The 13,566-nt window shown below is 41.1% G+C and overlaps 1 protein-coding gene across 1 annotated transcript in view; it reads left to right on the top strand.

Moving 5' to 3' along the window:
* Positions 1-13,566, top strand: part of NFXL1 (nuclear transcription factor, X-box binding like 1) — a 64,299-nt gene that overhangs the window by 45,815 nt on the left and 4,918 nt on the right. The window contains exons 19-21 of the mRNA XM_077301904.1: positions 4,003-4,107; positions 8,496-8,582; positions 13,403-13,456. Of these exons, the coding sequence (XP_077158019.1) occupies positions 4,003-4,107; positions 8,496-8,582; positions 13,403-13,456 (246 nt within the window). The remainder of the gene's footprint in view (positions 1-4,002; positions 4,108-8,495; positions 8,583-13,402; positions 13,457-13,566) is intronic.

Genomic DNA, 13,566 nt, shown 5'->3' with positions numbered 1-13,566 from the left:
GGAGGAAGAAGTGAAGCAAACCGATTATGCACGGGATGGAACACAACGGCGGCAAAACCCAGAGTATCCGATTATGCACAGGGCTACTCCGGAGCCACTTCTGGTTTCGCCCTGGTCCCAGGAAACTCCACTTTCTTCCGCATCTCGCTAATGAGGCTTTTTCGGCGGCATAAGTTGACTCTGCACCCGGTTGCCGCCTGCAGCGTGCATAATTGGTGATTTTAGCCGCAGCCATTCCACCCCGAATGCAGACTTTCCACTCCGTGCATAATGGGCCAATGTGAGACAATAAAATCTTTGTTGGTATTAAAGGTACTACTGGACTCTGGTTTTATTGTGCTACTACAGACCAACATGGCTACTCATTTGAATCTAGCCTCTGTGAGAGAGATTGTGCATATGCGTGGGGAGAGGAGAGAGCTGCCTTGCGGCTTCCAGGCACTGGAAGGAAACATATATATCAAAACCAATGCTGTTTGTGGCCTGTTGAATTGTGAATGTGATATGACTGCAGGGAATTGTGAAAAAATCTAATTATCTAGTCTGATGGTTTAAAAAGGTATAACAGTTTCCATAAAATGTTGGCAGGTTTAAGAGCTTTGTTTTGGCTACAGTAGTATATCAACTAGAAAGGGCTTTCGTTGTCTGGGACAAGTGTAACTTTTTTGTCTCGCATTCCCTTTTGCTTTAGGGAGCGAGCAGAGTAGGATACCGCCACAGACACTACTCAAAAGCTTAAGCACTTTACGAGAGATTTATTTTACTGCAGGAACCAAACACTCTGTATAACTGCTTAAATCCATATGCTAAATGCATTATGAACTTTTAGGACAAGCCTAGAAGGCATCATGGCCTAAATCTGTTAAGGTATCTCCAGTTGTTATGTTTCTCACAATTTTTGCTTTATCACTGTGATGCAGAGAGGAAATACATAGTGCAGAAGACAGTTCTCGTAAATGAATTTTTGTGGCACGTATGGCATGTGATATTAGCTGTGTTATAATCTTCCAAACACCGTGACATAAAGAATCCCATTCTAAACTATTATTAGTTTTACAGTTTAAAAAAAAATCAAAGCGGTAAATTGGTTCCAGTGAGCTTTTCTGCACTAAAATGCTCTTATTACAGGTATGGGGGATGGGGTTTTAAAAATCAAAATGTTGCACATATTTTAGAACATTAAAAAGTACCTTAGTTGGAAACTCTTTAAAGACAAAATTGTGACATTACCTGTACCAGATGATATCAAAGTCCATAGTAGACCTTGGTAATAATAGAACACTATCAATGAACAGATGTAGAGCATTATAAAAGTTTAAAGGACTCCTCATACATCATATAAGAAGTATTTGCAGCACTGCTGAAAGCAAAGTCATTATTGTTTTATATTACTTCACAAGTGTGTTGTACTTGTGGTGTTCCTCTTCCACCCATACCATCTCTGTGAAATTACTGCAGAGACATAGTGTGGGTAGAACTAGCACCAGTGTATATTGGGGAAGGTGACTGGATCCCAGGTGTTTCTGGCAGTCTTCAAGCAAAGGTTGGATACACACTTTTCTTGGATGCTTTAGGATGCTTACGGCTGATCCTGCGTTGAGCTGGGGGTTGGACTAGATGGCCTGTATGGCCCCTTCCAACTCTATGATTCTATGATTCTGGTATCGTATGTATTCAAGTCAGTCCACTAATAGGTGTAACATTGTATAAAAACTTGGCAAGGGAACTTGCTTAAACATCAGTTACAGAGAGAGATACACGTCCTTATTTTTTTAAACCCACTTCTATGAACTTACGCATAGTTGTATCAGTAAATATCCCTTGTCAGATTGTTTTGTAAATGTAATACAGCAAAATATTTGTCTTGTTTCATTAACATACATAGCATGTTTGCAGTTGCTAGTGTATATGAAATATCAACATAAATATTCAAGAATTATTGTTTCTGTGACTTTTGCTAATACCAGTCCTGTCATGCTCACCATGTTGGAGGCACATCCCAGGTCACAACAGGTATCCCAGCAAGGGTTCTAGGGTTCGGGTTCAAAGTTAAAGTCCAAGGTCCAGTAGCGTAATCTAGAATTGCAGTCCAAGCTCAGAAAGCAAGGTTCCAAGCATTTAGCAAGCCAGGTAACTGGTAGGATCATCAACAGGGTTGCAGAGGAGCAGTGGTCCCCAACCTGTGGGCCGCGGCCCGGTGGCGGGCCGTGAAGGCCATGGCGCCAGGCCGCGGCTCCCTCTCCCCGCCCCCCCGCAGTAAAAAACTTCCCAGGCCACAAGCTTGCGGCCCGGGAAGCTTCTTACTGCGGGAGGGCGGGGAGAGGGAATCAGGGCCGGGGCGCGGCCCGATGCACGGTCGTGTCTCGCGCGGGTGCGGCCCGATGCCCTGCCGGTCCCCAGCCTCAGAAAGGTTGGGGACCACTGGCAGAGGATCCCACACAGCCGGCAGCATATTATAGGGAGGTACCCTATAGATGTCATTGGGCCCCATTGTTAGGATTCTCCTCACAAGCTGAATTAACTCCTCTACACATGAGGAGTACAGGGGCTCAGACCTTGTGGTGCCTTATAAATATCTCCTAATACTTTAGTAGAGATGGTAGGCTCAGGCTACAAAGCACAAACTGGTGTGTGATCTGTGTCTCAGCTCTAGCCCTTTGTATCCTCCTTGGATGTTTTGAGAGACTATGGCAGGTTTGATCATGGGTGAGTCCATGCTAGGGCTTCCAGACTTGAGGTCTCTTCTGGCTCAGCGGGTGATGCTAGTGCTGGGACAGTGTCCCTTTTGGGAGGTATTTGCCAGTCCACCTCACTGGGAGGGGTTGGGGATAAGTGATCTTCTTTCTTTGAGGACCCCTTTTCCCATCCTAAACCATGGCAGTCATGACGTCCATAGATGAGAATGAATAAAATGAAGATTTCCATATAAATTCTGTTCCAATAGACTGGAAACCAAAGTATCCCTGGAAATCATGAAATCGAATGCAGGATTTCGGTACTTCCTTACCTTTTTGTAAAAAAAAAAAAGTTTACATATCAGAAAAGTCACATTTCTCAATTGTCACTTTGATTAAAACAAATTAAAATGGAGGAACAGATTTAGGATGTTCAGAATAGATGCTAATTGAATATGAAAATTATCTGTTGAAAACCAATGGGGATCTGAAAATTATCTCTTGAAAACCCATCTTATGATGAGTTGATATTGAACTCATGATTTGATTTTGAACTCATCTTTAATGAGTTGATTTTGAAAATACCTTGAAGTAAAGTTGTATTTCTAAATTCCGTGGTGCCTATTATAAACAGAAATGCCTGTTTGGGGGTCCTGTCTTCTAATTATTGCTTAGTGTAGGTGAAGAGTAAATGGGGGCATTGTTGAATGAAAGCTCCTTTGAAATCTCTCTCTTATTTATTTATTTTTTGCAAAAAGAAGCAAAATTCTGTATTACCTGCCATTCCCCTTAAGTTTGATTTATAGCTACAATACCTAGAATAGAGATCCGGAGACAGCTCTCATATATCTTTTCATTGCACACTCCCCCTTCCAATATTGTAGCAGCCCATGTGCCCTTTAAGAGGGTTACTAAGCTTCACAATTTTTTTAGGTCTCTCAAAAAGGTGCTGGTGTATAGGTAGTAGAGTTGGAAGCAGGGTTTCTGATCACTAACAGTAATAAGAACACCGAATGAGTGCTAAAGGAGCTGCATTTGCCCTGGTAGTTCAATCAGTTCATGGGAAATGCAAAAAATGATAGCAGAAGTGAAAACTTCAAGAGACAGTCTGACAATTGTATAAGAAACATTCAAACATTCCATTAAAAGCAGATGTACAGAGAATCTCTTGACGTCCATAGCCTCTGATACCTTGTGGTACCGAAACTGGCATGCCAGTACAAGGCAATTGAAACAAACGTAGCATTTGTTATTTGCGACGGGACTTGAGTTCACAGCTGGATGGATCCCTGCTTGCTTTCACGCTAGTGTTTTTCCTGTGTTGTAGTTGCCCTGCGGTCACAGATGCAAAGAGATCTGCCATCCAGGTGACTGCCTTCTGAACTGCAATCAGAAGGTAAAGATCAGATGTCCTTGCAAGAGAATAAAAAAGGTAAACATCATGCGTTCGTCTTTGAAAACTGTATTTTTTTAAACAAAAGGTTTGTTTGTAACCTTTGATTCCAATAGACCTTCACTTATGTAAAGCAAAACATTTCTTTAAGTGCAGGAGTTGAAAATATTATTAGCTAGTTGGGATTCTGGTTTTTAAAATTCGATGGATAGCAGAAGTCAGTCAGTCAGACACCAGCAGCTTTAAAAGGGTACTGGTGATCATGAAATTCCTTGTTTTAAATATGTTCAGACTTTAAAACTGTGTTGGGAAACATGTATAGTAATTCAACTCGACTATGGCTGATCCAGACAAAAGGGAGGAAATAAGTTTTCCTGACCAGCGATCAGGAAAAAGCATATCTAATTGCATATAATAATTGGACCAAGAACAGTTGTTAAACTTGTGACTCCCTAATGCATTTTACAGCACAAGGTTTCTAAGTCTCAGGGCAACTCTGGTGTCATCATCTCCCCTGAAGTAGACAATATAATGGATAAATGACTTCCCCTTACATGATATTATTAATTTTTTTGCCAGAAAGCATGCCTTTTCATTGTTCAATAGTGCTTGTACTATCCTGAAAAAGGAAAAATTACTGAGCCAAGACTGTGTTGTTTTGGAAGTTTTGCAGAAAAGTGATCCATAAATATAGCAAGTGAATGTATTTGTATAAAAATTGAACAGCGGAAAGTTCCTCAGCTTTTTTACATGTCCCTCTAATCCCAGCCCTTAATGCTCCGTTTTGCTTTCTGATGTGCCTTCCTGTTTGCTCATATTTTGCCTTTCCGGTCTTATTTCCTTGCCCACCCCTCTACATCATCGTCTTTCTGTCCTCTTTCTCTCATGTACCTAGTTAGTCAGATCACTGAACATCCTCTGCTTTGTGGTTTAATCCTTGTTTTTTTACTTGTTGAGCACTGGGTGAAGTCTATTAAACAGTTATTTTTAGTCACTTTTTAGTTTATGGAGTTAGTTCGTCAAGTAGATATTAATAAACGAAATCCGAGCCTATTTAGGCACTTCAAAGTCCCTGTAATGTCAGATGGAGCGGATTAAGCGAGCATTTAACTCTCCCATGGAAACTGGTGACCGGGAGTTAGGAGTATTAAATTTTGATCAGATTGTCCCCAAAATGGATTTTTGCTGTGGACCCCATGTTGTTAGGTGCGAAGTCGTGTCCGACCCATCACGACCCCATGGACAATGATCCTCCAGGCCTTCCTGTCCTCTACCCTTCCCCGGAGTCCATTTAAGTTTGCACCTACTGCTTCAGTGACCTACTGCTTCAGTTGACCCCATAGAATTGGTAAAAAAAGTAGATGGCAAGAGTCTTAAAAAAATAAGGTACATTCTAGAAAACCTGAATGTTTGCCCATGAAAGGTTTAAGTTCCTTATTAACAGTACTAATATTCGACCCTGAAATGAGACAGTGTCTTACTGCAATGCAACACTGTGGCCATAATGCAAAATTCAGTTTAGTTCTATGCATACACATAAGCAGGGATGACCCATCTCTGCTCTTGGAGACATAGTATTGAAGGAGGGAGCTTTCCCAGACACTGATGTTTTAAATAATTGTTAATCAACTTATAGGAGTTTGTGGAAAATTCCTGTCCTCCAGAGAAAATATAAATTGCCACTAAAAATTGAATAGCAGTATTTGTAACTGCAGCATGTTTTCTAGGCAGAATTTGATCCAACAACTTCAGGGGTGGGTTCAGAATCTCCTACAATGTTAGGGAGGTGTCCGTATTATTTCATCTTATTTATCTGTGTTATAGCAAAGATGGATCACAAAATAAGACATCCCCAAATCCAGTGCACCAGCATTACAGAATTAGAATACAGTGCAAACATGTCATAAACAATGCAGAAAGTGCATTACAAAGGTAAAAGGCAATGCATTAAAAACATGCTACATGCAGTAATGAGTGCCAGGGATCAAACTCCCTTTTTGAGAGCCAGATTGGTGTTGTGGTTAAGAGTGATGGCCTCTAATTGGAGAACTAGGTTTGATTGCCCACTCCTTCTCCACGTGCAGCTATTTGGGTGACCTTGGGCCAGTCACAGTTCTCTCAGAGCTCTCTCTGCCCCACGTACCTCACAGGGTGTCTGTTGTGGGGAGAGGAAGGGTAGGCGATTGTAAGCACCTTTGAGATTCCTTTGGGTAGTAAAAAGCAGGTACAAAAAAGCAACTCTTATAGCTTCTTCTAACTCTTCCTCTTCCGGAGCCATTCTATTATACTGCCACCCTATTTCCTACCATAAAAATGCCCTCCAGAACCCTGATTCACACACTGTCGAATACAGGTGTATGGCATCGTACCCTACTTCTTGAGGGCGCTTATTCTACAAGGTGTCATCCACAGCAGAAAATGCACGTATCCTGGCAATTGCTTATCTTCCCCATTTGCAGGGAAGGCTTTGCTCACATGAGCGAGCTGTCGTGGTTGAACATAACAGGAGAGGCAGCACTACAAGTATGTGGGTGCAAGGCCATTAAGGGCTTTGTAAGATACCCCTTCAATTGATTCTAATAATTAATTGGCAATTAATGGAGTGACTGGAGAATGGGTAGAAAATGCATAGGCCACCCAGGAGTAACGTTCCTATATAAACTGGAGCTTCTGAGTTGATTTTACGGGCAGACCCATGTAGAATGCATCATAGTTGTATTACACAGTTGTGACAAGTATCAGCCTGTTAGACAAAAAGCACAAATGTAATATCATGTCCGTCTTATTCTGTGCATCCCTTCTCTTCTCCTTGTTATATCTTTTTTCTTTCCCCTGTTTTGATCTTCCGTATGTTAATTGCAGTGATTTTCAATCAGTATAGTTATAGAAGCTTATGCCTTCTGTCCAGTCCGTTGTAACCTTCATTTTATACCTGTCGCTATGGTTGCAATGATAAAACCAATTATTTAAAATTTGTTTTTGAACAATTAATAAACGCAAAGACTAAGCTGCAGCAATATTGCTAGGTGAATTTGGGTTTCAGCTGTCTTTTCCCACTGGAAAAAAAAATTAGCTATTTCCTTAATCTGATTACTCCAAAAAGAGCCCAGTGTTTTTTGCACAAACGATGTAATTAACATAGGTGGATTGTTTAAACGAAACCAAAAATGTATCACACTGTTAAACCATGTAATGTTTGTAATGCAAAGGTTGTTTTCTGCAGGTTAATCTGTGATGTATGCAAACTCATAGGAAGCAGCAGTGTAAATTGCTTTGTATTGTAACATTGGTCAGTTGCCTGACCCCAGATCGCAGCTGTCCAGGTATATATATATTTATAGAAACAAGCTCATAAAATGGACAGCGGTGAGGAATATGGTTTGGCAAAGGGCACTGATTTATACTTTTGCTTTTCTATCCAATAGGCCGGTGGTCCCCAACCACCGGGCTGCAGCCTGGTGACGGGCTGCGAAGGCCCTGGCACTGGGCTGCGCCTCCGCAGGGCTGCGCCGGGCTGTGCATGCGCGTTTGCGCCATGTGCGGCCGCAAATGCGCATGCATGGCATGCGCGGCCGATCGCCCTCCCTGCCGCCGCCGGTCCGCAGCCTGGAAGAGGTTGCAGACCACTGCAATAGGCCCACAAGGCGGTTTACAAACGTGAAATCTTTTATAGTACAGTAACAGTGCAACCAGATGACAGATACTTAATCAATTTCATTTATCTCTAACAACACCCAGAGAAAAGCAGCTATTCACTACTCAGTGAAACATAGGATATCTGTCTGTTATGTAAATGTAACCGAAAGCAGAAAAGTCTTGTGACACAGAGACAAGATTCTTCAACACATGGCATATGGTTCTTTTGCCTACTTTTAAGTCCTATTTTGGGTATCAGAATTGCCAAAATAGGACAAAGTTATCATTGTTTATTTACTGAGTGAGAAAGAAATGTGTCATGCATAACAGGGCAGAGACTAAACAAAACAACATCAGACAGATGAACTCTGATAATGTTGTATTGTATTTTATCAGTGATAACTAGTTTGGCACTTCTTTCATCATTCAAGTAAAAGCAGGAGTTCTACTTCTGCAACCAACTTTTTCTCTGACTAAAACTAGAATGAATCTTGCAGTGGTGATAGGTAAGGTTTTCAGGATCTAGAAAACTGGCTCCCAGTTCCTTTCATGAGATAGCAAGACAGTGCTTTCTGTATAACGGCTTCTCTAGGAAGTCAGCATTTGGTTAGGCCTTGTCCAGTTTTCTTAGGCTTGAAGGGCATAAAGCGGCAGGTAAGCTCACTTGCGGATGAAGTCCAGTAGCAGAGGTGCCCAAGTACAGCTTGGAAAAGTTTCAAAGTTGTCTCCTTTGAACAAGAGCTTGTGCAGGCATGTTGGGAGATTTCACTGGGATTCTCTTTTGCTCCTAGGAGCTGCCGTGCAACAAGATTCAGGAAGGCTCCGTTTCATTAGAATGTGACACGGTGTGTAAGGAAATGAAACAGAAAGCTTCTGAGGTAACATCTCTCTCATGGTTATTACATATTCTCACTGCTTCAAGAGGGGGAAAATGCGTACTGCATTAGTTTCCAAGAACGTCAGCTGAAAAACAACAGAATACTTTAAAATTGGATATTCTTGTTCAAAAGCTGCCACATGTCCAATGTTTGCTTTTGTTGTTTTAATGAGGCCAATTTGTAATCATATCTGTTTGCCACGCACGGTTGCTGCTGTGAGCCATTAGGCATGCTGCGGTAGAATAATGTTCCGACAAATTATTCATGTCTCTTACGGTATGTATGCTTGTCACGGTTTGGGGTGTCTCTTCTGCTTGAAAAAAAAGTCTTCATCCAGCCAATAGAGCAACAATCCCACTTGCTGGGGGAGACGCAGGGTTATCTGGTTGCCAAAGCAGACTTTTTTATATACTATATATACTATTGGTGCTCGGCAGAATGCAATAAAATATTTCTACAAGTTCCTCCTCAAAGATCTCATTGCTTGTTTGCACATGCGTGCTCCCCTATCGCTTAGTTAAATATTTGGGTTAGTTGAGGTATAACTCATTCCATTTGTAGCAGACACATAGTAGATCCACAGTTTCAGCCTGCAGTGATGGTTAATTTCACATACGACTGCAGCTATGTTCTCTTTGGCCTCATGCGCCAGAGTTGACAAGTAATAAGTATGTACGCATGAGCTAGTTCTTAACTCTGCTTGATTTATAGATTCCATAGCATGTTTTTGAACAGAACTTTACCTATGTGAGGATATTGATGCTTTGGAGCGATGCTTTGTGTGTGTGATGTGCCATCTAGTCACTTCTGACTTAAGGCAGATATAAATTAATATTCTGTAAAACATTATTTCGTTAACAGCCTTGCTCAGGTCTTGCAAACTGAGGATCGTGGCTTCCTTTGTAGAGTCAACCCATCTCATGTTGGGTCTTCTTTTCTGACTGTTTTCAATTTTCCCTAACGTTATGTCTTTTCCAGTGAATCTTGTCTTACAATGGTTAGTCATTTTAGCTTCTATGTACAGCCTTTCTCAACTTTTTTACCATTGCAAAGCCTCTGACACGTTCTTTAGGCTTCAAGAAACCCCAAAAGTGGCAAGATCATGTAGAATATGGTTGGGAAGCATAGCTGTGTACATGCCCATCAGGGGCCCCTTCCCTTCCCACCCCCTCCAGGCCCATCAATGGCCACTTTGAGGGGGGAAAGTCTATACGATCATATATCACCTGATAAATGTTTAACGAAAAAAATATAGACAAAATTAATTAAATTCCACCCATTCAGGAAACCCTTCCAGAACTGTCAAGAAACCCCAGGGTTGAGAAAGCTGGAGGCATAGAAAAAGCTTAGCTGCAAGTGTTGGGCTTAGAAATGATCCACAGAGTAATTTCCCAGCTGCTCCTTCAGTTTTGTCTTGCAGTTGTATCCCGAGATATGACAGTGAATAATTGAGGGAAGTTAACACTGCTATTAAGCATTGTAACTGAGGGTTAAAATGCAATTTGTCTGCCAAGGGCCGTGTGTCAAAGTTGCTTTTCTATTTCCATGTTAGCAAGGAGCATTTATGACATGATAATATGTGAAGAACACACATATTATGGGAGAGAAGGCAAAGCTCTTGTCATTCAGAAATAATAAGATTTTTGGTAAGAAGTGGAGGGTCATTGTGGCTATGAGACGACCTGAGAGATGTTTTTTTGGTATTTGGAAAAGGCAAGCATTTGTGGTGAGATGAAGGAACTTTTTGTGTCTGTTGCATCTTCTTCATTTGGTCATGATATTGGAAACAGAGGAAAAAAATAATTTTGAAAGAAAACAGTTCATGTTTTCAGCCACAGCCGTTCGCATAATACGTTTTACACAATGGTTGTGCTTTTTTGTCTCTCATCAAGATTTGTGTGTGTGCTTCTTTACTGAAAAGAGCTCTCCTTTCCTGCACTGTTTTGTGAGTCATCTTTTTCTGGGCATCGCATTAAATGTAAACTAAAATAATAAATCACTAAATCCTTACCAGGGAGTTGGAAAGTAGCCATTGCAATACTTAAAAAAAAAGCATGAGGATCAGGAGAGTCAGCCTAACTTCAGTCTCTTGTAAATTGTTGGGATGTAATGATAGCCAAATTTGATTTTTTTAATTAATGGAGATAGCTGTCGTGACTGATTAAGTCAATAAACCAATAATAAAACTTCCTTGTTTGAAGCAGTATAGCCTTGAGTATGAGATGTGGGAGGCAATTGTTGGGTGCAGTTGCCATAGCATCTTGCTTGCGAATTTTCTAGCCACGCCCACTGTTGGCTGCAGAATCCTAGAACTGATTAAGTTTGGTTTGATCTATTAAGACAATATGTGCATTCACCATACAGCTTAAGGAGCCTGGGGCCATAGTGAATTTTTTCTTTACAAGGGGTGGGGAGGAGGGTTAGTGGATTCAACCATCAAGCTATTTGTAAGTAAGGTGATTTCTAGCATGTTCTACAGAATCAAAATTTGGGGCAGTGGAGATCAGATCCTGGACAAACTGGAAAGAATCCAGAACCAGTTCCTAAGATATATATTGGCTCTTCCAAAGACTGCTCCTGTAGTCCTGATGAGAGCAGAGTTGAGCATCCCTTCTCTTGAGAGCCCAGGCCAACATAGCTGTCTTGAAATACTGTCTGAAAAATGTTTTTTTTTGTGGCTCGGACTCCCTCGGCTGAATGAGCTTCCTGTGTCTTCTTGGAGATAGGAAACATCTAGAGGGCCATCTTAGATATATGAGGACCAAATATACCATCCCAGATTATCTCCTGATTTACAAAGATGTTGGCCCGGAACTGAGGGACTGGGTATTCCACATGCATGATCTAATAGATAGGAGCAATATTATATCATCCAAAGTATCTCCCCTCTTTAAATATTTCAAAAACGATCACAACAGATCCCCATATTTAGTGAACCTGATCACTTAAGGTTGTGGACTCTGGCTGTACAATAAACTTGGTGATGATCCTGCTCAAGTGTTGAAGTAGACTGTCTTAAACCCAGTCAGTGATATGTGAACTGGATATTCCAGTACTGCTTCTGAAAAGGGGTGTAAGTGAGGGAGATTTGTCTTGGATTTTTTACACTATCCTCACCCTTAGGCTTGGGTCCTGTGATCTGTTTCTGCTAGCTCAAAGAAACTGCTGGGAGGAGTTGGCAGGAGCAGAGAAGTGCAGGCACAGGAGAAAAAAACCAGGAAGAGGGTGGGGAAAGTGCTCGTTCTAAGTGATTTTGGGAAGCAATGGGGAGAAACGCCTGTTAAATATGTATATATTTGGAATTGGTGAAATGCTTTTAAAAGCAAAGCATTACTAAATGAGTAGGTACCGAATAGTACACATTTATATGCCTAGTTTTACATTATGTATTTCATTTTTTAGATGTAAGTCTACCGCATTAAATGCCATAAAGGTACAGAATAGTACACATTTATATGCCCAGTTTTACATGATGTATTTCATTTTATTAAAGCAGTAAAATAAAAAGAAAGTTTAAGTTTTCCTTAAATAAAATTAAATCTTCTGATTCATGAGCTACTGACTAGCGACGCTAGCTTTTTGAAGTTGCCCTTTTGCTGGATAAGGTTTGTGATCAGTGTGGTAGCACCAGTGGAGCTACAGGAAGATCTTCCTGTCCCTTCTTCTCCTATGAGTCTGTATTATTTTTCAACCCAAGAAGGACCTCTGATGTGCTCTCTAAGTCTGTATCACGCAGGTTTAAAATGCCACCTTCATTGTCTTCCTCACGCCAGCCACTGACAGAGACAAAATGTGTCTGGGACTCTGGATACAATGTCCTGGTCTGACCTGATGATCAGAAGCAAACAGAAGGTGCTTAATGTTTAGAAACGGATGTGCTTCCCCGAAGGAGAAATGTTCCACCAAAGTGGAAAGGGGGATAGATCCTTGGAGGCTAAAACAGTATTTTAAGAGAAGGGAGCTTCAGGCTTGAAACCTGAAGCTTTCTGCTAAATAGGGACCGACCCAAATAGACCCCATCCTCTTTTCCACATTTGGCTTTTTCAGTCTCTCTTTTAGAGAAGTAAATGGGGTGGGAGGGGCTGGGGCTCTGGCGCTATATGCCCAAGTGAGGCCAAATGCCCCCATATGTGCTTTTTTTCCCTCTAAAGCCAGTCCCATTTAATTCAATGGTGCTTTCTTACAAAGTAGTCCTATGCCCACTTATCTGGAAGCAAGCCCTGTTGAATATAAATGCTTACTCCTGAGGAGGCCTGTGTAGGATTGTGCCTTCTGAGAGGGGTGTGGAAGAAATACATTAATTTTTGGTGGGTTTTTTAAAGTTAAATATTAAAAAAAAACAATAAACAGATCTGGTGTTCTTCATGGTTCAACAAGGTCCATTTGCTGCGTCTGTAATTTTTTTTAGCTCATGAAGCTGCATCCGGCAATCAGCTAGTTGTGTTCTTACATTTGCATAAAAAAACTGAATAACATGCAAGTGCAGTACACATTTCAACAAATTCTACGCTAATAGGTACGTTAAGTAAACTTTGGCTTGGATAATTTACGTTACTGTTATAAAATGGGCAGACTTGCAGTCAAATGCATGAAAACAATGGCTATCAAAAATCAAAATTCATGGGATAATGAATCACTGGGCTGTCATATGAAGTAAATTTGAATGTGTGGGCTTCCATACCAAAAAAGGATGAGAACCAGTGGTCTAACTCACTATAAGGGTACTTTATGTGTTGCATGTCCTCTAGATTAAAATAAAGGTTTATTATCCCGGCAGTGATTTGTATGTTTGTGTTGAGTATTTTTATATATTCATACAGATAAAGGAGGCAGAGGCCAGAGCTCTTGTTGAAGAGGAGAAAAGAAGGCAACAGGTACCAGTCTACCTTTTCTTCCACTCCACTAGAGATAACCCTGATCTGCTTGAGAGCCAGTGTGGTATAGTGGTTAAAGAGCAGCGAACACTAATCTGGAGAATCAAATT

This window comes from Paroedura picta, chromosome 10, assembly GCF_049243985.1.
Source record: "Paroedura picta isolate Pp20150507F chromosome 10, Ppicta_v3.0, whole genome shotgun sequence".
Taxonomy (NCBI): domain Eukaryota; kingdom Metazoa; phylum Chordata; class Lepidosauria; order Squamata; family Gekkonidae; genus Paroedura; species Paroedura picta.
Note: the sequence above shows the minus strand (reverse complement) of the source record. Positions and strands in the feature narration are given on the sequence as shown.